The following is a 26,429-nucleotide window of genomic DNA, read 5'->3' as shown; positions in this document are numbered from 1 at the left end:
CATTATCACAATTTCAGAATGGTTAAAACCATTAAAAATCAGTTCCCAGTGGCTTATTTTATTTTTCGAAGTTTTTTTCAAAATCACGCAATATCCCTAAAAAAAACTTCAAAGTGCCTGATTTTAACCATCGTTATAAACACCCGTCCATTTTCCTGTGACGTCACATAGTGATGCCAACACAAACAACATGGTGGATAGAACAGCAAGATTTAGCGACATTAGCTCGGATTCAGACTCGGATTTCAGCGGCTTAAGCGATTCAACAGATTACGCATGTATTGAAACGGATGGTTGTAGTGTGGAGGCAGGTAGCGAAAACGAAATTGAAGAAGAAACTGAAGCTATTGAGCCATATCGTTTTGAACCGTATGCAAGCGAAACCGACGAAAACGACACGACAGCCAGCGACACGGGAGAAAGCGAGGACGAATTCGGCGATCGCCTTCTAACCAACGATTGGTATGTGTTTGTTTGGCATTAAAGGAAACTAACAACTAGGAACTAGGTTTACAGTATATGAAATACATTTGGCAACAACATGCACTTTGAGAGTGCAGACAGCCCAATTTTCATCAATTAATATATTCTGTAGACTTACCCTCATTCGCTCTCTTTTCCTGAAAACTGATCTGTCCAGTTTTGGAGTTGATGTCAGCAGGCCAGGGAAGCTAGGGTCGATATTCTTCTCTTGATCATCTTCGGTGGCATAAGGGACGGTGTGAGCCAAGATATCCAGGGGGTTTAGCTCGCTCGTCTGCAGGAACAAACTGCCGCCATTGCTTGCCGTGCTACCGAGGTCCTTTGTCCCTGAATTGCTCACACACTCCGGCAGATTCAATGGGGGTCTGGCGACAGATTTCTTTGACTTTTTCGTTGGAAATGCATCTGCTTTGAGTGTCGCAGGATATCCACACATTCTTGCCATCTCTGTCGTAGCATAGCTTTCGTCGGTAAAGTGTGCGAAACAAACGTCCAATTTCTTGCCACTTTCACATCTTTGGGCCACTGGTGCAACTTGAATCCGTCCCTGTTCGTGTTGTTACACCCTCCGCCAACACACCGACGAGGCATGATGTCTCCAAGGTACGGAAAACAGTCGAAAAAACGGAAAAAAACAGAGCTGATTTGACTCGGTGTTTGAGAAAATGGCGGATTGCTTCCCGATGTGACCTCACGTTGTGACGTCATCGCTCCGAGAGCGAATAATAGAAAGGCGTTTAATTCGCCAAAATTCACCCATTTAGAGTTCGGAAATCATTAAAAAAAATATATGGTCTTTTTTCTGCAACATCAAGGTATATATTGACGCTTACATAGGTCTGGTGATAATGTCGATTTTTTGTTAAAATAAAGCCAATAATGCATTTTTTTGTGGTCCCCTTTATTTAGAAAAAGTATCGAAAAGTACCAAAAAGTACCAAAATATTGGTATCGTACACTACCCTGTATGTTGTATAGGTTTTGAACATGAAAAATATGTAAATGGCCTTCGCATCCATAGATATTCTTTGTTTCACTGTGTGACCCTCAGTAGAAAACGTTTGGAGGCCCCTGGTATACAGTCATGGGAAACCGACATTAAGTATGTCAGAAAGTATTTCAAGGTTGGCTCTGAGTTCTGCTTCGAATAAACAATCTATTCTTTTTTCTTTGAAATGATGCTCAGGAAACTAGATCATCTCTTAACCCCAAGTATTGAGAAGACATGGGAGGACCTCATTAAAGTGTGAAAAACCACATGCAATGCAATGCAATCTTCTGCGCTTTGAGTGGAAGATTCTCTTCTCTGTGTACAGTGGGGGGGTTGCCCAGGTTAGGAGCGGGGGGAGTCTCGGTTCTCCTGCTTTAACTGGTTTTCTTGTTCTTGTCTGACTCACTCTAACCACAGAGGCCACATTCTAGTATGTTCCAACAGCCTACGGGCTCATGCATTGCCTCGCTTCCGTCAGTCTACCCCAGGGCAGCTGTGGCTACAAATGTAACTTACCACCACCAGGTGTGAATGAATGATGGGTTCCCACTTCTCTGTGGGCGCTTTGAGTATCGAACAACAGAAAAGCGCGATATAAAATCTAATCCATTATTATTATTATTTATTATTTGTTTTCTAATGTTATGCCGTGTTCGTAAACCAGGCACGGGTAGATTTTGCGCTGTGTGCAGGCGCCAAGTCCTGTTGGAACTTGAAATCTCCATCTCCATAGAGCAGGTCAGCAGCAGAAAGCATGAAGTGCTCTAAAACTTGCTGGTAGACGGCTGCGTTGACCCTGGATCTCAGGAAACAGAGTGGACCGACACCAGCAGATGACATGGCACCCCAAACCATCACCCAACCATGCAAATTTTGCATTTCCTTTGGAAATCGAGGTCCCAGAGTCTGGAGGAAGACAGGAGAGGCACAGGATCCACGTTGCCTGAAGTCTAGTGTAAAGTTTCCACCATCAGTGATGGTTTGGGGTGCCATGTCATCTTCTGGTGTCGGTCCACTCTGTTTCCTGAGATCCAGGGTCAACGCAGCCGTCTACCAGCAAGTTTTAGAGCACTTCATGCTTCCTGCTGCTGACCTGCTCTATGGAGATGGAGATTTCAAGTTCCAACAGGACTTGGCGCCTGCACACAGCGCAAAATCTACCCGTGCCTGGTTTACGGACCATGGTATTTCTGTTCTAAATTGGCCCGCCAACTCCCCTGACCTTAGCCCCATAGAAAATCTGTGGGGTATTGTGAAAAGGAAGATGCAGAATGCCAGACCCAAAAACGCAGAAGAGTTGAAGGCCACTATCAGAGCAACCTGGGCTCTCATAACACCTGAGCAGTGCCAGAAACTCATCGACTCCATGCCACGCCGCATTAACGCAGTAATTGAGGCAAAAGGAGCTCCAACCAAGTATTGAGTATTGTACATGCTCATATTTTTCATTTTCATACTTTTCAGTTGGCCAACATTTCTAAAAATCCCTTTTTTGTATTAGCCTTAAGTAATATTCTAATTTTGTGACACACGGAATTTTGGATTTTCATTTGTTGCCACTTCAAATCATCAAAATTAAATGAAATAAACATTTGAATGCATCAGTCTGTGTGCAATGAATAAATATAATGTACAAGTTACACCTTTTGAATGCAATTACTGAAATAAATCAAGTTTTTCAAAATATTCTAATTTACTGGCTTTTACCTGTATATATGATATGTGTGTGTATATTACTCATCAGTTACTCAGTACTTGAGTACTTTTTTTACAACATACTTTTTACTTTTACTCAAGTAAATATTTGGGTGACTACTCCTTACTTTTACTTGAGTAATAAATCTCTAAAGTAACAGTACTCTTACTTGAGTACAATTTCTGGCTACTCTACCCACCTCTGGTGCTGACACACATAGTCACTACCCCAGCAGCACTGCTGTTTTTGAGGACCCACTACAAGAACACGAGTCAAAGATCCTCTTTTTACCAGGAGCATTCATCTGTTTAAAAGACCTGCTGTCAAAGAGCACAGGAGCACTCTGCTGTTTTAACGGACCGACTCCAAAAATGTTAGTCAAAGATCCTCTGTAAGAGGGACGATCAGCTGTTTCTAAGGACTTACTGCAAAAGCACGAGTCAAAGATCCTCCCTCTAACAGGAGAATTAGTCTGTTTAAAAGACCTGTTGTGATGACAAGAGCCTACTCAGAATATCCCAGTCAAAGATCCTCCATGAGAGGGATTTTGGCTGTTTTTGGGGACTTACTACAAAAACTTAAGTCCTCCTTATGGCTGGAACACTATTGATTTTGAGGACCCACTGCAAAAACACGAGTCAAAGATCTTCTGTATAACAGGAGAATTAGTCTGTTTAAAAGACCTGATGTCAAAGAGCACAGGAGCGCTCTGCTGTTTTAACGGACCAACTCCAAAAATGTTAGTCAAAGATCCTCTGTAAGAGGGACGATCAGCTGTTTCTAAGGACTTACTGCAAAAGCACGAGTCAAAGATCCTCCCTCTAACAGGAGAATTAGTCTGTTTAAAAGACCTGTTGTGATGACAAGAGCCTACTCAGAATATCCCAGTGAAAGATCCTCCATGAGAGGGATTTTGGCTGTTTTTGGGGACTTACTACAAAAACTTAAGTCCTCCTTATGGCTGGAACACTATTGATTTTGAGGACCCACTGCAAAAACACGAGTCAAAGATCTTCTGTATAACAGGAGAATTAGTCTGTTTAAAAGACCTGATGTCAAAGAGCACAGGAGCGCTCTGCTGTTTTAACGGACCAACTCCAAAAATGTTAGTCAAAGATCCTCTGTAAGAGGGACGATCAGCTGTTTCTAAGGACTTACTGCAAAAGCACGAGTCAAAGATCCTCCCTCTAACAGGAGAATTAGTCTGTTTAAAAGACCTGTTGTGATGACAAGAGCCTACTCAGAATATCCCAGTCAAAGATCCTCCATGAGAGGGATTTTGGCTGTTTTTGGGGACTTACTATAAAAACTTAGGTGCTCCTTATGGCTGGAACACTGTTGATTTTGAGGACCCACTGCAAAAACACAAGTCAAAGATATTCTGTATAACAGGAACATTCTTCTGTTTAAAAGACCTGCTGTCAAAGAGAACAGGAGCGCTCTGCTGTTTTAACGGACCGACTCCAAAAATGTTAGTCAAAGATCCTCTGTAAGAGGGACGATCAGCTGTTTCTAAGGACTTACTGCAAAAGCACTAGTCAAAGATCCTCCCTCTAACAGGAGAATTAGTCTGTTTAAAAGACCTGTTGTGATGACAAGAGCGCTCTGCAGTTTTTGAGGGCCTACTCAGAATATTCCAGTCAAAGATCCTCCATGAGAGGGATGCTTGGCTGTTTTTGGGGACCTATTACAAAAACTTAGGTGTGTTATGATCCGCTGCCCGGATCATATTTTTGTTTTTGTTTTCAAGTCACTTGTGTTTTCAGCACCTCTTGAGTTTGTTTCTGTTGCCATGACGGCAGATTATAGTCACCTGCCTCTGGTTAGTGTCCCGGACGCGCACCTGTTGCCCGGGCACTAATCAGAGGGCTATTTAGTTTACGCGCTGGCCTCATTCGGTCTGTTGGTTTTGTTTGCTCCTACGCAACAAGTTACGCTCCTAGTTTCGCTCATAGTTTACATTTTTGATATTAGCATATTTGCTACCCTCTTGTTTTCCGTGCCGTGGTGCACCGCGCAGCATTTTGTTCTGCAATCAGAATAAATCATTTATTCTCACCTGCAAGCCGCTTCCTGACATCCCTCTGCATCTTGAAAAGACGACCTCCGGCATCACAATGCCTCGCTATCGTAACAAGGTGCTCCTTATGGCTGGAACACTGTTGATTTTGAGGACCCACTGCAAAAACACGAGTCAAAGATCTTCTGTATAACAGGATAATTTTTCTGTTTAAAAGACCTGCTGTCAAATATGACAAGAGCGCTCTGCTGTTTTTAAGGACCTACTCAATAATGCTAGTCAAATATCCTCTATGTGAGAGGGACACTCACCTTTTTAAGGACTTACTGCAAAAAAGCTATTCTTGAATCCTCTATATGGCAGGAACACTGCTGTTTTTGAGGACCCACGGCAAAAACGCGACTCAAAGATCCTCTTTATAACAGGAGCATTCATCTGTTAAAAATACCTGCTGTCAAATATGACAAGAGCGCTCTGCTGTTTTTAAGGACCTACTCCAAAAATACAATTCAAAGATCCTCTATATCAGTGGTCCCCAACCACCGGGCCGCGACCCGTTACCGGTCCGTGGATCGATTGGTACCAGGCCGCACAAGAAATAAAAAAAAATAAAACAATATTTTTATTTTTATTTTTATTAAATCAACATAAAAAAACACAAGATACACTTACAATTAGTGCACCAACCCAAAAAACCTCCCATTCGCAGAAAAGGGTTGTTTCTTTCTGTTATTAATATTTCTGGTTCCTACATTATATATCAATATAGATCAATACAGTCTGCAGGGATACAGTCCGTAAGCACACATGATGTATTGTATTTATGACAACAACAAAAAACAAAAAAAACACAAAAAAAAAAACATTCATGCACTGACCAAATATGCCTGATTAGCACTCCACACAAGTGAATAACATCAACAAAGCTCACCTTTGTGCATTCACGCACAGAATAAAATGTTTGGTTGACAAAATGAGACAAAGAAGGAGTGGCATTAAACACGTCTTTCTTAGGCAGCAATGAAGAAAGTTGTACATGTGAACAAACAACGGTGCGTTCAAGGACCGCCACAATTAGTAGGCCAAAACGGCGCTTGCCAACTACTCTCATCAGTGAAGCATGTTTAATATAAACAGTGGGATTTCTAACAATTAGGAAGGTTTGTGTCATGTTTTTCCTCCTACAGAAACCATAATAAAACAAAAATATATTTTTTCTCTCATCTTTTTTCCCATTTTCATACATTTTTGAAAAAGCTCCAGAGAGCCACTAGGTCGGCACTAAAGATGGGTGCCACACTTTGACCACACCTGCTCTATAACAAGAGTACCTTGCTCGTCAATGATGGTCCATAGGACAGGATTTCTCTGCTGCTTTTAGGAAACTGCTGACGACCAAAACATGTCAACTTATACTAGATACCATATTGTGCAGGTGTACCTAATATTGTGCATCCACACTTTAAAAGAGAATGCTGTTTTTGTGTTGTCTGCTGACGTTGCAGTGATACAGTGATAGTGTGTGTACAGTTAAACCATGTCTGGCCTAGAAAGGACCACCACACACCATCTTTATAACCAGCAACCGCTCAGAGAACTGAGATCAACTCACATATTCTCTATTTAGGTTTGAATATGAATACACACACACACACACACACACACACACACACACACACAAACACAAACACACGCACACACACACACACACACACACACACACACACACACACACACACACACACACACACACACACACACACACACACACACACACACACAACACTCTTGTACTTCTTACCTTCTTGAGACCGCCGAAAAATGCCTACCTCTTTAGGACCACTCTTTCTCGATATATACATTAATAATATATACATACTATGCAAATATAAAAAAGCTTGTTGTGAAAAATGAATTGAAATTTCACAAGAAAAAGGTCCCAATTTCACAAGAACAACTTAGAATTTTGGCTTTTACTCAACGCAAGTCAAAATCATACAATAAAAACTGAACATTTGTGCAATATTATGATAAAAGTTGGAATTTTACTTAATAACAGTCGCAACTTTACGAGAAAAAATAAAAATTTGGGCAATTTTATGAAAAGAGTCCTAATTTTACGTCACAAAAAGTCACAATTTTATAAGAAAACTTTAAAATGTTGGCAATATTATAAAAAAATAATCAGAATTTTACATGGCAAAACTATGACAAAAGTCATAATTTTACTCCAAAAATTGCACTATTTTACGAGAACAACAATAAAAGTGGCAATATTGTGATAAAAGTCAAAATTTCATATGACTAATGTCATCATTTTGCATTAAAAAGTAATAATTTTGCATTAAAAAGTAATAATTGTACATTAAAAAGTAATAATTTTACAAGAAAATAATTGCAATCTCACAGAAACAGAAATAATATGAGAAATTGTTCCCAATTTTATAAGAAAAAAGTCGACACATTGTGAGAAAAAGACTGCTTTTAGTTATTTTTATTTATTTTAAATGTTTTTGTTTATAATTGGTTTTTAATCTTCATTATTTACTTCAAGTTATTACAGTATGCCTCTATCTACATCTACATTTTTTTTATTTTTTTTAATCAATTTTGGCCAAAGGGGGCGCATTTCAATTTCTTACACACACTTGTTCTTTCATATGTTGACCAGAGGGGGAGCACTTTTAAAACTGACACGCAGTCAAATTGAAAAATTCCTCCTTTTTGGGACCACCCTCATTTTGATGGATTTCACCACCAGGGGTGCAAATGAGACATTCTCTATTAGATGCAATGATTTATGTTCTAACTTGTTCACCGGTCCTCATATGGAAGGTACTTTTCTTTGTTGGTGTCTCAAGAAGGATAGTAATACAAGAACACACACACACACACACCCACACACACACACACACACACACACACACACACAAACACATGCACACACACGCGTGGCTCCAACCTCACTTGAAGAGCAGGAATGACACCTAAAAACCACAAGAGGCCTCTTTGACTGGCACTGACAGAAGACATAAATTGGGGCATACATCTTTTTTTTTTTCCCCACAAGCCATTGTTATACATTCTAGTGGCAGCTTATGTCCACTAGAGGACGCTAGATATTAAAGACAAACATGAGAATGTACTGTACTGCTATAACAGGTAGATAACAGATGATAGAGATAAAGAGAGAGAGAGAGAGAGATAAAAGTTCATGTTAAGATGTAAATAAACAATATTTCATCTTAAAAATATGTACTTAAAAAAACTAAAAAATCTAATTTTAGCTGAACATTTTATTGTATTATTTTAATATATGCACATTTTTAGTTAGACGGCAATTTGAAATGATCAAAGTTAATATGCAAAGACAAAAACAAAAAATATATGTATTGAATAACATACGAATTGGCCATTTGAAAATGATAATAATAATAATAATAATAATAATAATAACAATAATTATAATAGTAATAATAATAATAACAGTGTTTTTATTCTTTTTGGTCAAACTTTAAAAATATTTGATACTTTAAAGTTGATGTTTTGGACAAAAAAGAAAGGGGATAAGCGATAGAAAATGGACAGATGGATGGATAATAATAACAACAGTGTTTTTATTTTATTGGAAAAAACTTTAAAAATATTTGATACTTTAAAGTTGATGTTTTGGACAAAAAAGAAAGGGGATAAGCGATAGAGAATGGACAGATGGATGGACAATAATAATAACAGTGTTTTTATTTTATTTGGAAAAACTGGGAAAAATATGTGATACTTTAAAGTAGATTTTTTTGGAGTAAAAAGAAAGGGGATAAGCGGTAGAAAATGGACAGATGGATGATTAATAATAATAACAGTGTTTTTATTTCATTTAGAAAAAACTGAAAAAAAGATTTGATACTTTAAAGTTGATGTTTTGGACTAAAAATAAATAAATAAATAAATGGGGTGTACGCCGCCTTCCGCCCGAATGCAGCTGTGATAGGCTCCAGCATCCCCCGCGACCCCAAAAGGGACAAGCTTGGATGGATGGATGGATGGATGGATGGATGGATGGAGATACATGCTTTTTGTGTATGCACTTTGTTTTATTTTATTTTTCAAAGCACATACAATCTAACATCTACATGCCCTATAAAAGCTAAACTATTATCTTTGTTTTTTTGGATAAAAACAAAAAAAAAGAAAATATTTTAAAACCGATTTTGTTTTATTATTGTGTATGTAAAAAATATAGAGAAACTGAGAGATCTTATATTGTTGTCCAATAAAAACCCGAATCCTTTTATACTTTTGATATGAAAAAAAAAAAAAAAGAATGTGAAAGCTCCTGTATTTTTTATGTGAGACATTTCCATTGTTTGATTTCAAAGCATGAAAAAAAATTATATGTTCCAGCCCAGGGGCGTCACTAACTTTTAAGGACAGGGGGGGCTTAGCCCCCAGGAGATGCACAGGATGCGAGCGAACGTAGGGCACGAGCACAAAACTTCACAAACGGCTAACAAAGACTTAGAAATGATTCATTGTTATTATTATTATTTCAGTCGGTTTATTTTCAATCTGTGTTCAGTACAACAACAAACATGGGTTTGCACAGTGACATTTTGTTTACAGCATCAACAAGAAACAATTACTTGCATGATGATTATTATTATTATCTACTGATGATAGTCATATGTGAATGAGCTCAGCTCCTGTTCTCCTCCATGTGTAAAGTGAGAAACACAGCTGATGCTCCAGAAGGAAGTAACCCCAAAGATAGCAAATGGTAAAAAAGAGTGCACATTTAACTTTATAAATAATCAGGACCTTAATGATGCATTTCAGGCTAACTAGCTAACTAAGTAGCAGCATTGTTTTAGAGCAGGAATGTCAACTTTTTGTCAAACACAGACCTGGTGTAAAGTGGAGCTAATACATTTTACTACAAGCAGTGATGAATACTTACTTTCTTGAAAAAGTTTCTTATGTCCATTTTGCATCCGTTCACGTTCTTGTTCTGCAGTGCTGTGTGCTAATGTGCTTCGTACACCTGCGGGACCGCAAGCAAGGTCGCGGAGAAAATGCGGACTGGATTTTGAGTGATATGGGCATTTTCTATATGAACAAGTCCAAGGACCGCAAGCAAGGTCGCATAAAAATTGCGGACTGGATTTTGAGTGATGTGGGCATTTTCTATATGAACAAGTGGAATGGATTGGATACCGACACACTAAAGGGGCTCTCTACCTTACGCTATGAAGTGAGGGGAAACTGAGTGAATAATGACAGGTTATATTATTATTTATTTAAACTCATATTCGGACCACTTTATAATGAATATGTCAGCATGTATTTGTAAAAAAAATATATATAATATATATATATATATATATATATATATATATATATATATATATATATATATATATATATATATATATATATATATATATATATATATATATATATATATATATACATATAACACCAGATTATTTAGGGGGGGTTAAGAATATTTTAGGGGGCCTTGAGCCCCCCTAAAATAGGCCTAACAACGCCAATGTTCCAGCCCCTCAATGCAAACTTGTGTGTTCTCCGGCACACCTGTAAGCTGATACTTCCACCGATGTGCTGTGATCCACTGCGCATGCCCACAACACTCCCTGAGAACTGCTTCCAGCTGGCTGAAAACAGATGACATTTTTGGAATGTCTGCTTTGGGGTCTGCTTCGCGCTAGATAACATTATCTTTGTGTATATGGCATGCTACTGTCGCTCCAGGGCGATGTGCATGGGGAGTAAGGCTGTGTTACCAGAGTCCTCACCTGGGAGCTGAGACGGAAGGCGGGGTCAGGGGCCATGTTGCACCAGCCTGAGCCGAGAGAGGTTAGTGGGTTGAAAATCGGTGCAGGTGGTGGAAAAACATGTCAACAATGCTTGTGGTGGGGCAAACACAGCTTTGCGGTGCTTTGTGAGCATCTGCTTGCACAATGGCACTATGATGAGGAGCGCTTGAGCCAATCACTGCAGGTAAATAAATGCACAACTTATTATTGTTATCCATGTTTTTTTGCACAATTTACACCGTTTGCTCACATGTGGTCCATATTCTGTATTTCTCGTGTTATGTTCATTGCTGGTGCGCACAGTGTTTGGCGTTTGTGGTGATTTGTAAACACAGCGTGCGCAACAGTAATGTGTCGGCATGGCAACGCAATGTAATGAGTTACAATATAACCGAGTAAGCAGCCGTGTCTCCTTCCAGCACGCATTGTACGTCTCATCACCACCATGGACGCAGAAAGTGCAGAATCAGGTATGTTTGCTTTGGGTCATATCTTTGGAATGAACTAACTTATGGCTTTCATGTCCTCTGAAGGATGAGCCCCTTTCACACAACGAGCCGGCAAAATAGCTGCTATCAGTGATGTACCAGAACATCCGATATTTATCCACTTTTGCCTTTCACACAGACACCATATTCCCACCTTTTTTCTGAGTGACTGATTTGTTTAAAAGGCACAATGGCTCTTTTCCACTGTGACCGGTACCAAAATGTATTTCGATACTTTTCGGTACTTTTTTTTTAAATAAAAGGGGTCCACAAAAAATTGCATTATTGGCTTTATTTTAACAAAAAAATCTTAGGGTACATTAAACATATGTTTCTTATTGCAAGTTTGTCCTTAAATAAAATAGTGAACATACAAGACAACTTGTCTTTTATTAGTAAGTAAACAAACAAAGGCTCCTAATTTAGCTGCTGACATATGCAGTAACTATTGTGTCATTTTCCATTCTATTATTTTGTCAACATTATTAAGGACAAGTGGTAGAAAATAATAATAATAATAATAATAATAATACATTTTATTTATAAGGCGCCTTTCTGGGCACTCAAGGACACCGTACAAAATCATGAGGATAAAGAAGAGGCGTGCTTTGTGTGGGTGGAGGAGGGGGACGGGGGGCTCCCAGACCGTAGTTGAGGGACGCAGGGGAGACGTTCCTCCAGGGCCTATGTACTTCGGGGCTAACAACCTTCACTTTACCCGAAAGTGGGTCTTTACAGCTGAGGGTGAATGACGAGGCCGGCGGTTTGTTGAAACTTTGTGACTTTATTGGACGCAGCCATCCACCAAGCTAGAGCACCTGCACACACTCACTTTTGCCGGTCCCTCACTTCTCTCGCCCACTCACTCACTGACCTCACTCACCTCACATGCTGTCATATCTTAAAGGGCCACACACACACACACACACACACACACACACACACACACACATACGCTACTCTCATAACAACTAACATGACATCGTGGTGAAGCCAGAAGTCGAGTTTCTTAACATGGAGATATTCTCACTACTTTTCTTTTGTCGAGCACAAAGAAAAGAACATTTTAGTTAAATGTAAGTTGTGTCTTGGATCAAAGATCCTATCTACTTAAAGTTAAAGTTAAAGTGCCATTATGTTGCAGCTATTTAAAATAGTTTTGTCAATTTGTTCTGGCCTGAAATAAATTGGCCCTTGAAACATATCTTTGTTTTTGTGTGTTGTATGTAGACCACATTGCTTTCTGAGTTCAGTGATGCAAATGCATGTCAAGTTGATCAACAGATTGTATTATTCTCCAGTGCAATAACAGTACTGAAATGAAGGTTAAAAGGGCATTAATGGGAGCCTTAAAAAAAAGGGGGGGGGGGTGGGGGGAAATAAGTAACTATATAGTTACTTTTCACAGTAACGCATTACTTTAAGTAACTGAGTTAGTAACTGAGTTACTTTTGAAATAAAGTAACTAGTAACTGTAACTAGTTACTGGTTTTCAGTAACTAAGCCAACACTGTATATAATACATTAATAATATATTTTTTTTTAGATAAGCTGCAAAAAAAAATATTGAAATTTTACTTTAAAAACTGGCAGCTCAGTCACCAGAATTTTACAGTAAAAGCAGTGTTTTTTTTTTACAGTATATAAAAAACATGAATAATTGGAATGGAATGGAGAAACAATACCACTGTTTTTAGCGGTAAAATTCAAGCCAGTTTTTGTTTGTTTTTTTACCGTAAAATTTTGTTTTAATGTTTTTTTTTTTAATGTTTTGTAATGTTCTAGTGTCTTACTGTTACCAAAGTAAAATAAAATCTATTGTCAATTTTCCAGTCTACATGTCAGAGTTTGTTGGTGACGAACCCCAAGATGCAGAGATGACGGCAGGCATTGAGCGAGAAAACATGATTTAATTAAACACTATGGCAAAAAAACAAAAACAAAAGGGTACAAACAAAAGGCGCGCACAAGGCGGAGAACAAACTTGGCTGTGAACTAAAATAGCACAAAGGCTAACTGTTGACAAGAAACAAAAACACTTACTTTGACACGAAGGAACTATGACAAGAGCAGAGTGAACAAAAGTAGACAGAGCTACAACAACAATTATTATGACAGGTAGTAGTGACAACAAGTATTAGCGACAATGACAATGACAATAATCCAGCACTGACTGGAGGGGAAGGCAGGTTTAAATAGCAGCTGGCTGATTGACACCAGGTGTGGCCAGGTGCCAATCAGCCACAGATGAGGGGACACAGCACTCAGGGAGACAAACAGGAAACAGAACCAAAACAAGAGCGCTGACAGGAAATACTACACACACACAGAGAGGAAAAACTAAAACACAACCAAACTGTCAGGGGCAAGCCTGACACTACAATTTGATTGATAATTTGTTTTGAAATCATAAGTCAAGTAGATATTTAAGTGCAGTATTTATCTTTATTTTAAACAAAAATATTTTTGGAATACATGATAATATAATATTTGGATTTTGATAATATTAAATTTGAAAAGATATGCAATTGCATGCAGTACATGATTTTAATGTCAAAGGGGAAAGAACAAATATATTTAGTAAGAAAATGTGGCATTTTATTAACGCATATAATTTCCAGGCTTTCGCGGGCCACATAAAATAATGTGGCGGGCCACATTTGGCCCCCTGGCCTTGAGTTTGACACCAGTGGTTTAAATAAAGGGACAGTGAGATGGATGGATGAAGAGGATTTTAGGGAAGGTGAGGGCGTGGCGACATGGATCAGGTCAGAGAGATATGATGGAGAGAGGTTATGGGTGACTTTGAAAGTGAGGAGAATCATTTTAAAGTGGATACGATGTTTGATGGGTAGCCAGTGGAGTTGCTGCAGAACAGAAAATGGATTAATAATCTACTTTTTCATTTACTGTTAATATCTGCTTACTTTCTCTTTGAACATGTTCTATCTACACTTCTGTTCAAATGTATTAATCACTTATTCTTCTGTTGTTTGGATGCTTTACATTAGTTTTGGATGACACCACAAATTTAGGTTTTAATCCGATACCAAGTCGTTACAGGATCATACATTGGTCATATTCAAAGTCCTCATGTGTCCAGGGACATATTTCCTGAGTTTATAAACATAATATAAATAAAAATATAACAAAAATAGATTTTGTGATGCTAAAAAATATTGATCTAATCATAGTACTATCGACTAGATACGCTCCTGTACTTGGTATCATTACAGTGGATGTTAGGTGTAGATCCACCCATGGCATTTGTTGTCATTAGCGGTGACGCCGGTGAGCTACGGTGTGTAGTGAAACATGTTTAGCTATTCCTCGTCCTGCAGGGATGATACTTGTAAGAAACTCACTTTATTTGGATTAGTGATTTAGAAGTAGCTACAGCACTGCCGACTGCGGGTGGACTTAGCCGCGAGCTAGCTAGCCATGTTTTAAAGCACCCCTTCCTGACGGTGTTTCAGTGGTATAACTTCATCTTTATCGCTAGTTTTTAAACCAAAATGCGTCCGTTCTCCCTTTTCTGTCTACACACTGTGTCTGCTTGTAAGTACTCCGTGATTGTGCGCTGCCGAACATGCTCGTCTGCTCGTAAAATAAGCAATGACACGACTTGACGACGAGGGCCCGAGGGGGGGGGGGTTGTGGACCGTTACTTTTTAGAGGCGGTATAGTACCGAATATGATTTATTAGCGTCGCGGTACTATACTAATACCGGTATACCGTACAACCCTAACAGAGACCTCACAAAATTGTCAAATGACCACTGCAACTGTCTATCCACTAATCCGCCTTTTCAAGTTCACATTTTTCCACCATGGGAATTATTAGCCTCTTTCCCACAGAGAAAATTGCTTCAACGGATTTTGCAACGTTGTTTCAAAGTCAGTTTTAGAGGACACGAATGAATAATCAACATTGTATCAATGTCCGGTGCCTACTGGGAAAAACAATTGTTCACAAAGTATTTTCTTTTTAAAGGGCACCTATGATGATTTGCCTCATTTTGGTCTGATAAATGTTTTTACAATGTTGAATACAAAGGTTAAAAAAACACCAAGGCGTGAGCGTGAACGCACTTTTGTATGTTTCTGTTAGTGCACTGCAAAAAGTCAGTGTTCAAAAACAAGAAAAGAAAATACAAACATTTGTGGTATTTTGTTTAAACTAAGCAAAATTATCTGCCAATAGAACAAGAAAATTTGGCTTGTCAAGACTTTCCAAAACAAGTCAAATTAGCTAACTTCAATGAACCCAAAAATACCTTAAAATAAGTATATTCTCACGAATAACAAGTGCACTTTTCTTGGTAGAATAAAAAATGAGACCTTTTTGCTCAATATGTTGAAAAATATTCTTAAATGAAGTAAATGCTAGTGTCATTATCTTGACATAATGATATGCGCTCAGCATTACATTTCTTAAAACCAGCAAACTTACACTAAAAACTAATTTATTGTTCTTAATGGAAAGGCAACAAGGCAACCGCTTGTTATTCTCGGGGTCTACGAGCCGCTCAGGCAAATCATATTGTCTACAAATACATTTTTCCATCGATAACATGACATCATCGCGCCAAGTGTGTGCTCTTTCAGTCAATTAGTGCGCATATATACAGCCCGGCCCCCGGCCAAAATTGTAAATTTGAAGAATTTATTTGAATGTGTATGGACTATTTCTGTTCAAAATTGTTAGAAATGGTAAATGTTTAAATATTAACTGTCAGTTTACTGTACTGTGCCAACTGTACTACTATATGAGTACGTATTTTCTATTGTTTCATTGAAAATAAAACAGCAAAGTCCATTTGGCTGTCATCTGTTTTAATTATGAGACACAATTGTGTCAAAGTCATGATTTTTTATTATGCTTGAAATAAGAAATGATTACTTTAAAAAAGTACTTTTATACTTGTGAGTGTTGATGACACAGCTTTGCAACAGTTAATATTCTAGTTTCAAGCATGCTTTACTCAATATAGGTCATAAAATCTCAGCAACAAGCTGTAATATCTTACTAAGATAATTTAGGACCAAAACCCTTAAAACAAGTAAAACACTCGAACATAAAATCTGCTTAGTGAGAAGAATTATCTTATCAGACAGAAAATAAGCAAATATCACCCTTATTTGAGATATTTAATCTTACTTAGATTTCAGTTTTTGCAGTGTGGGTTTTTGCAGGCTACATTGTGACATCACAGTGAGGTTGACGTTCTTAGTTAGACATAAAAGCTTCTCCCCCTCTGATTCGGTCTGTGATGAAACACAAGCTAAATGTTGGATGAAATAGTATTTTTGTCAAGACTTGGTCCTTGGGTTTTGTTTTTCCGGAAGGCAACGGAAAGTTGGCTCGGGCGAGACGGGAATGTGAGTACATGATTTAATATAATGACAATAAAAAGGAACAAACAAAAGGCGCTCACAGTGGAGGTACAAAACTTGGCTATAAACACAAAACTTGCACAAAGGCAGAAACTATGAACAATGAAACAAAAACACTAACTGTGGCATTAATAAACAAAAACTTACTTGGCATGGACTATGAAGCAAGCAGCGTGAACTGGGCATGAAACGTAAACATGACATGAAGCAGAGTGTCAGGGGTGTTATGTTGCCAGAAAGACAGCCTGGCAACTCGAAGCTTAAATAATAGTGACATGAATAGTGAAAACAGGTGCGTGACTCAAAACATGAAACAGGTGCATGACGTGACAGGTGAAAACTAATGGTTTCTATGGTGACAAAACAAGAGAGTGAAACCAGGAACTAAAAAGTGTCCAAAAAACAAACAGCACATGGCCAAACAGAAACATGATCAACAATAAAGAAGCCAGACTGACTGACTGGAAAAGGCAGGCTTAAATAATGTCAGTGAATACAACAGGTGCACGTCAGAAACACAAGCGGCAGGTGGAATTAATATGTAACTATGGTAACCAACTCAAAGGTGCACAGACAGGAACAAAATGAGTCCAAGACTAACAGAAAACACAGAAAACCCAAACAGAAATATGATCCGGGCAGCGGATCATAACAGATAATGCAGATGTAAAGTAGACTAAAAATGTACCATAATAGCAATGTATAAAATTCAACATATATGTAATATTTATATTATTATATATACAGTATATAATATATACTGATATATTATATTATTACATTATATTTTTATATAATATATACAATATCGAACAAATCCCAATTACCATGTACACCATTACAGTATATGTGTCATGTCTGTGTGATCATGTTTTGTTTTAGTCATGTTCGGTTTTGTTTTTGGACTTTTTGTGCACTTTTGTTTTGTTTTGTCACCATAGCAACCATTAGTTTTCACCTGTCACGTCACGCACCTGTTTCACGTTTTGAGTCACGCACCTGTTTTCGTTAATCATGTCTATAGTATTTAAGTTCATTGTTTTCAGTTTGTCGTTCTGACAACATCCCCGCAGTTATACTCTCCCCACACCCTTATGACCCTTGCTGCGCTTTTTCATGCCGTTTTTTCATCCAAAGTAAGTTTTCTTTATTCATGCCATAGTTTGCAAGTTTTGTTTAATTGTTCATAGTTTCTGCCAATGTGCAAGTTCTGTGTTTATAGTCTAGTTTTGTACCTCCTCCCCTGTGCGCGCCTTTTGTTTGATCCTTTTTTTTGTAGTTATAGTGTTTAAATAAATCATGTATTTACCATCACGCCACATCTGGTCCAATTCACTTGCACCTCGGGAGAACAAACCACGCCACAGTCCTAGTCCTGACAGATGTCGTCAGCATGACAATATGTAAGAGCTGCAGCAAAAACAAAGAAAAAAACGAAAAAAAAACCATACATACTACCAAGCATACTTGCTTTGTTGGTGTTGAAAATTGCAACATTACTTAGATAAAGTTTTGCTGAGTTCTGCTTGAGTGATTGTTTCTTTGGGCTGGAGTTTAGTCTGCAACCGGACATGATAAGCAACAAATATATCGAAATATGGCACATTTCCATTTTACGTGACTCGATACCCGATAACAGAATTCGATCGGTGCCTAAAAAAGTTGTGAAATCAGAACCCATCCCTACATGTGTTTATAAGGGAGTTGGATGTGACGTTAGCATATGACATTCACACCTGCTTGTATTCTCAACATCACACCACAATGCAGCGACGTCCCTCTGTGCTGGACCCAGGTTGATAAAAATGATTGCTTATACACTCAACTGCAACCATTTTGCGGGATCTCTGTGTGACAGAGGTCAAGTTGGGAAACTGCCAGGTGCCTCGTTGGAGCCCTTTGTAGACAGAAAACGGCATGATGATGACAATGACGTGAGAAGCTGAGCACTGTTGTGTCAATATGTGGTCTCAGGCCTCTCATGGGAGGTGAGGGCCAACCAGCATCACTACCACAAACGACAGCAGAAGAAATCCTTCCTGTTCTTCCGTCGGGGACGATGCTCGGTGAGTGACACCTCATTCCCGTGTGTGATGCTGACGGATTCGGCTTTTTATCGTATGCTCTATTTTTCTCGTTGCCAGGACAACGTGGTGCGCAGCTATAAGTACTCCGTGCTCACTTTCCTGCCCCTGACGCTGTTTGAGCAGTTCCAGCAACCGGCCAATCTCTACTTCCTCTTCATGGTGGTGTTGCAGGTCGGTTCGGCATCTCCTCCATGTCTGTCTCCTCCTAACTGTGGCAGGGGTGGGCAAACTACGCCCCGAGGGCCACATCCGGCTCGTTGCTCCCTTTAATTCGGCCCGCCAAATATTAAAGGGGAACATTATCACAATTTCAGAAGGGTTAAACCCATTAAAAATCAGTTCCCAGTGGTTTATTTTATTTTTCGAAGTTTTTTTCAAAATTTTACCCATCACGCAATATCCAACAACTATGAACTAGGTTTACAGCATACATTTACATTTGGCAACAACATGCACTTTGAGAGTGCAGACAGCCCAGTTTTCATCAATTAATATATTCTGTAGACATACCCTCATCCGCTCTCTTTTCCTGAAAGCTGATCTGTCCAGTCCAGTTGAAAATGCATCTGCTTTGCGTGTCGCAGGATATCCACACATTCTTGCCATCTCTGTCGTAGCATAGCTTTCGTCGGTAAAGTGTGCGGAACAAACGTCCAATTTCTTGCCACTTTCGCATCTTTGGGCCACTGGTGCATCTTGAATCCGTCCCTGTTCGTGTTGTTACACCCTCCGACAACACACCGACGAGGCATGATGTCTCCAAGGTACGGAAAACAGTCGAAAAAACGGAAAATAACAGAGCTGATTTGACTCGGTGTTTGAGAAAATGGCGGATTGCTTCCCGATGTGACGCCACGTTGTGACGTCATCGCTCCGAGAGTGAATAGTAGAAAGGCGTTTAATTCGCCAAAATTCACCCATTTAGAGTTCGGAAATCGGTAAAAAAAATATATGGTCTTTTTTCTGCAACATCAAGGTATATATTGACGCTTACATAGGTCTGGTGATAATGTTCCCCTTTAAAGCAGAATTGAGCAAAGATCTGTTATAAGAATTGCCACAAATAGAGATGTCTGATAATATCTGACTGCCGATAATATCGGCCGATAAATGCTTTAAAATGTAATATCGGAAATTATCGGTATCGGTTACAAAAAGTAAAATGTATGACTTTTTAAAATGACGCTGTATGGAGTGGTACACGGACGTAAGGAGAAGTACAGAGAGCCACTAAACCTTAAAGGCACTTCCTTTGCGTGCCGGCCCAGTCACATAATATCTACAGCTTTTCACACACACAAGTGAATGCCATGCATACTTGGTCAATAGCCATACAGGTCACACTGAGGGTGGCCGTATAAACAACTTTAACACTGTTACAAATATGCGCCACACTGTGAACCCACACCAAACAAGAATGACAAACACGTTTCGGGAGAACATCCGCACCGTAACACAACATAAACACAACAGAACACATACCCAGAACCCCTTGCAGCACTAACTCTACAATATACACCCCCCGCTACCCCCCACCTCAACCCCGCCCACCTCAACCTCCTCATGCTCTCTCAGGGAGAGCATGTCCCAAATTCCAAGCTGCTGTTTTGAGGCATGTTAAAAAAAAAAATGCACTTTGTGACTTCAATAATAAATATGGCAGTGCCATGTTGGCGTTTTTTTTCCATAACTTGAGTTGATTTATTTTGGAAAACCTTGTTACATTGTTTAATGCAGTGGTTCTCAAATGGGGGTACGCGTACCCCTGGGAGTACTTGAAGGTATGCCAAGGGGTACGTGAGATTTTTTTTTAAATATTCTAAAAATAGCAACAATTCCAAAATCCTTTATACCGTATTTTTCGGAGTATAAGTCGCACCGGAGTATAAGTCGCACCTGCCCAAAATGCATAATAAAAAAGGAAAAAAACATATGTAAGTCGCACTGGAGCCCGGCCAAACTATGAAAAAAACTGCGACTTATAGTCCGAAAAATATGGTAAATATATTTATTGAATAATACTTCAACAAAATAAATGTTTGGATTTAAGTTCATGAATCCAGATGGATCTCTATTATAATCCCCAAAGAGGGCACTTTAAGTTGATGATTACTTCTATATGTAGAAATCTTTATTTATAATTGAATCACTTGTTTATTTTTCAACAAGTTTTTAGTTATTTTCATATCTTTTTTCCAAATAGTTCAAGAAAGACCACTACAAATGAGCAATATTTTGCACTGTTATACAATTTAATAAATCAGAAACTGATGACATAGTGCTGTATTTTACTTCTTTAGCTCTTTTTTTCAACCAAAAAGGCTTTGCTCTGATTAGGGGGTACTTGAATTAAAAACATGTTCACAGGGGGTACATCACTGAAAAAAAGTTGAGAACCACTGCTTTAATGCATCCAGCGGGGCATCACAACAAAATTAGGCACAATAATGTGTTAATTCCACGACTGTATATATCGGTATCGGTTGATTACGGAATCGGTAATTAAGAGTTGGACAATATCGGATATCGGCAAAAATGCCATTATCGGACATCTCTAGCCACAACAAAACTGATACTAGACTTCAATGCGCTTGCGAAAAAGGGTAATCAACAACACGGCTCCCCCTAAAAGAGAATGTAAGTGTTAACCCTTTAATACCACTTGTATATTTATTTGATGTTCTGATGTGATATTGTTGAAAATAGATGTATTATGATTAAAATAGCCCCTGTTTGAGGTACTTACTTAGTTTCAACATATTTGATATCCTTTGAAATGCATCACGTGCTTGCCTGGTCTGACTGTCGAATTTCAAAAGCCGATGTGGCCCCTGAGCCAAAATGTTTGCCCACCCGCCCCTGAACTATTTAAGTTAAAGTTAAAGTACCAATGATTGTCACACACACACTAGGTGTGGTGAAATTTGTCCTCTGCATTTGACCCATCCCCTTGATCACCCCCTGGGAGGTGAGGGGAGCAGTGTGTAGTTGTTTAAGTTTATTGTGGACATGAATACAGTTACAATATGGTACATCACACATTTCCAGTTTCTAATTACAAGCTGTCCAATAAGGAGTAGGAAGAAGCAGAGCTTACTTAATCATACCCCATTTTTCGGGGTATGATCCCAATTTGTAACAAACAAATTAAATAATAAAAGTTAGTTAAAGTACCACTGATAGCCACACACATGCTAGGTGTGGTGAAATTACCCTTTGCATTCAACCCATCCCCTTGTTCCACCCCCTGGGAGGTGAGGGGAGCAGTGAGCAGCAGCGGTGGCCGCGCTCTGGAATTATTTGGTGATTTAACCCCTAATTCCAACCCTTGATGCTGAGAGCCAAGCAGGGAGGTAATGGGTCCCATTTTTTATAGTCTTTGGTATGACTCATGACCTATCGATCTCAGGGTGGACACTCTAACCACAAGGACACTGAGCAGCTATATTTAATGAGTAAATAAAAAAGTACATGAATAAATAAATGTCCATAGAATTAAAATGGAAATGATAAAAAGGGTATCTAAAGAGATTTCAGAACCTGTACCATTGTTACGTTCCCAGATGTCTCTAAAAGTGTATAAACTAAACATTAAGGAGGTGTATATTAAAGACAACGAAGGCAAGAATTGAAAACAAAAGTAGTGTTATTGAAAGGTAACCAGACTAGGTGGCACACTAGTGTTGTCCCGATACCAATATTTTGGTACCGGTACCAAAATTATTTCGATACTTTTCGGTACTTTTCTAAATAAAGGGGACGACAAAAAATTGCATTATTGGCTTTATTTTAACAAAAAAATCTTACAGTACATTAAACATATGTTTCTTATTGCAAGTTTGTCCTTAAATAAAATAGTGAATATACAAGACAACTTGTCTTTTAGTAGTAAGTAAACAAACAAAGGCTCCTAATTTAGTCTGTTGACATATGCAGTAACATATTGTGTCATTTTCTATTCTATTATTTTGTCAAAATTATTAAGGACAAGTGGTAGAAAATAAATCATTAATCTACTTGTTCATTTAATGTTAATATCTGCTTACTTTCTCTCTTAACATGTTCTATCTACACTTCTGTTAAAATGCAATAATCACTTTTTCTTCTGTTGTTTGATGCTTTACTTTAGTTTTGAATGATACCACAAATTTGGTCATCAATCTGATACCAAGTCGTTCCAGGATCATATATTGGTCATATTCAAAGTCCTCATGTGTCCATGGACGTATTTCCTGAGTTTATAAACATAATATAACATAATATGCTGTGATGCCAAAAAATATTGATGTAATTATAGTAGTATCGACTAGATACGCTCCTGTACTTGGTATCATTACAGTGGATGTCAGGTGTAGATCCATCAATGGCGTTTGTTTACATTTTGACGCCGGTGTAGTAAAGCATGTTTAGCTATTCCTCATCCTGCAGGGATGATACTTGTAAGAAACTTACTTTGTCGCCATGGAGGCGAGGATTAGTGATTTAGAAGTAGCTAAAACCCTGCAGACTGCTGCTGAACATTAGCTGATAGCTAGCTAGCCATGTCTTAAAGCACCTCTTCCGGTGGGCGTTTAAGTGTTCTAGCTTCACCTTTATCGTTAGTTTTTAAGCCAACATGCGTCTTTTCTCCCTTTTCTGTCTACACACTGTGTCTGTAAGTACTCTGTGATTATTTATGCACTGCCGAACATGCTTGTCTGCTCGAAAACCAGCAATGTCACAATGTGACGATGTGACGATGACAGAGGTGGTATAGTACCGAATGTGATTCATTAGTATTGTGGTACTATACTAATACCGGTATACCGTACAACCCTACTGCACACTATACAGATACTTGCAAAACACGGACAGTTGAAAGGTGGAAAAAAACAAAGTAAAAAAAAAACAAAAACGGGTGGCACAAGTTAAGCAAAGAGCTTAACAAAAATGGGTACAAAAAAACAAAGTGACGTCAAAGACAAAGTAGATCTCACAATAGCAAAATCAAGTAGAGTCTATCAAGGCCACAACATGGCATGGCAGGAAAAGAATCAACCTGTTCCAGTGGTGAGCAGGTGGTTTTAAGCAGGATGGGAGGATGAATGGTGGACTGGCTGATTAACAGGTGAAATGAGGAGCAGCTGGGAACAGGAACCGGTAGATTGGCAGCAGAGGCAGTGAATGAGCGTGACCTGTAGAAACAATAGGGGAAGAAACACAAACAAACCACCACTACGTGGAACGTAATAACCGTACATTAGTAACCCATCAGTTCAAGCGAGTACATTTCCAAACAAAATGAAATAAGCAAAAGTTGTACCGATTTATAAGACTGGAGACAAACACCAATTTACAAACTACAGACCTGTTTCTTAACCTTTGCAATGTTTAAAAATGTGTTGAAAAACTACTTATAAATTCATAACCAGACAACCAATATGGATACAGAGCCAACATTTCAATATCAATGGCATTAATGGGAATAACAGAATAAGAAATAACGGAAGATATTACCAATGCAAATGATGGTAAACCGTGTGCAGCTGCTGTGTTTATGGATCTAACAAAACATTTAACACAATTAACCATAATATTTTAATTTACAAATCTACAAAATGTACAAATTTACAAAATAATAATAATACGACTCCTTTAAAGGCCTACTGAAATGCGATTTTCTTATTTAAACGGGGATAGCAGGTCCATTCTATGTGTCATACTTGATCATTTCACGATATTGCCATATTTTTGCTGAAAGGATTTAGTAGAGAACATCGACGATAAAGTTCGCAACTTTCGGTCGCTGATAAAAAAGCCTTGCCTGTACCGGAAGTAGCAGACGATGTGCGCGTGACGTCACAGGTTGTGGAGCTCCTCACATCCGCACATTGTTTACAATCATGGCCACCAGCAGCGAGAGCGATTCGGACCGAGAAAGCGACAATTTCCCCATTAATTTGAGCGAGGATGAAAGATTTGTGGATGAGGAAAGTGAGAGTGAAGGACCAGAGGGCAGTGGGAGCGATTCAGATAGGGAAGATGCTGTGAGAGGCGGGTGGGACCTGATATTCAGCTGGGAATGACTAAAACAGTAAATAAACACAAGACATATATATACTCTATTAGCCACAACACAACCAGGCTTATATTTAATATGCCACAAATTAATCCCGCATAACAAACAGCTCCCCCCTCCCGTCCATATAACCCGCCAATACAACTCAAACACCTGCACAACACACTCAATCCCACAGCCCAAAGTACCGTTCACCTCCCCAAAGTTCATACAGCACATATATTTCCCCAAAGTCCCCAAAGTTATGTACGTGACATGCACATAGCGGCACGCACGTACGGGCAAGCGATCAAATGTTTGGAAGCCGCAGCTGCATGCGTACTCACCAGAGGTGTGGACTCGAGTCACATGACTTGGACTCGAGTCAGACTGGAGTCATGAATTTGATGACTTTAGACTCGACTTGACAAAATGTAAAAAGACTTGCAACTCGACTTAGACTTTAACATCAATGACTTGTGACTTCACTTGGACTTGAGCCTTTTGAATTGACATAACTTGACATGACTTGCTACTTTCCCCAAAACCCAAAGATGAAAAAGTTATTCGGGAGCGCTCCGTATTTTTCATTGTGTACTTGTCTATCAGCGTTGCGTGTGTCAGCTGGTGTGGTCTCAGTACAACAGCCAATCAAATTAGATCTACTTTGTTTTCATCACACAGCATTCATCCAATCAAATTGCAGGACAACCAACGAAGAAGACATGTCCAAACCACACGCCAGTGAACAAAAAATGATACCTAAAATAATTTCGTTTGGGTATAAAAATTACGAGGTGGTCAACACAAAACGGTTTGCAGTATGCAACACACGCGGTTCGAAAATTACTGATGGAGAGGCAACAACTTCCAACTTCGTCCGGCATTTGAAGTTGCACAAAGAACGGTAAGTTTTGAATGTAAGATAACGTTTATTGGCTAAGTAACGTGACTTTTATTTGCTGTGTAGTTAAATCAGTGAGGCTGTAAACTCACTGCTAACGTTATAACGTTATTGCAAACACGGGAATCTGTTGCAGTTCACTACCTTATTCATACTTTTTGTTCAGTGATTTTTTTTAAGCAGGGTTACGTTAGTCAATATATCACACGTAACGTTAGACGGCGGTCAGCAGCACCGCGTATTTTAGCCACCTAAAAAAAAGACAAAAATAGTCAAATAAAGGTCAGTTAAAATGTATACTATATTATGAATATGTGTACCGTTTTAGCTAGCTTTCTGACATACTGTTGGTTGTTTACCTCAGTGGTCCCCAACCACCGGGACGCGGCCCGGTACTGGTCCGTGGATCGATTGGTATCGGGCCGCACAAGAAATAATTATTATTATTATTTTTTTTTTTTAATTAAATCAACATAAAAAACACAAGATACA

General features: G+C 38.8%; 1 protein-coding gene across 1 annotated transcript in view; it reads left to right on the top strand.

Moving 5' to 3' along the window:
* Nucleotides 1-11,383: 11,383 nt before the first annotated feature.
* Nucleotides 11,384-26,429, top strand: part of atp8b3 (ATPase phospholipid transporting 8B3) — a 58,579-nt gene continuing 43,533 nt past the window's right edge. Inside the window, exons 1-4 of the mRNA XM_072915051.1 lie at nucleotides 11,384-11,396; nucleotides 11,444-11,494; nucleotides 18,884-18,975; nucleotides 19,054-19,167. Of these exons, the coding sequence (XP_072771152.1) occupies nucleotides 11,384-11,396; nucleotides 11,444-11,494; nucleotides 18,884-18,975; nucleotides 19,054-19,167 (270 nt within the window). The remainder of the gene's footprint in view (nucleotides 11,397-11,443; nucleotides 11,495-18,883; nucleotides 18,976-19,053; nucleotides 19,168-26,429) is intronic.

This window comes from Nerophis lumbriciformis, linkage group LG18 (genome assembly GCF_033978685.3).
Source record: "Nerophis lumbriciformis linkage group LG18, RoL_Nlum_v2.1, whole genome shotgun sequence".
Lineage (NCBI taxonomy): Eukaryota > Metazoa > Chordata > Actinopteri > Syngnathiformes > Syngnathidae > Nerophis > Nerophis lumbriciformis.
This window is presented reverse-complemented; position numbering and strand designations above follow the sequence as displayed.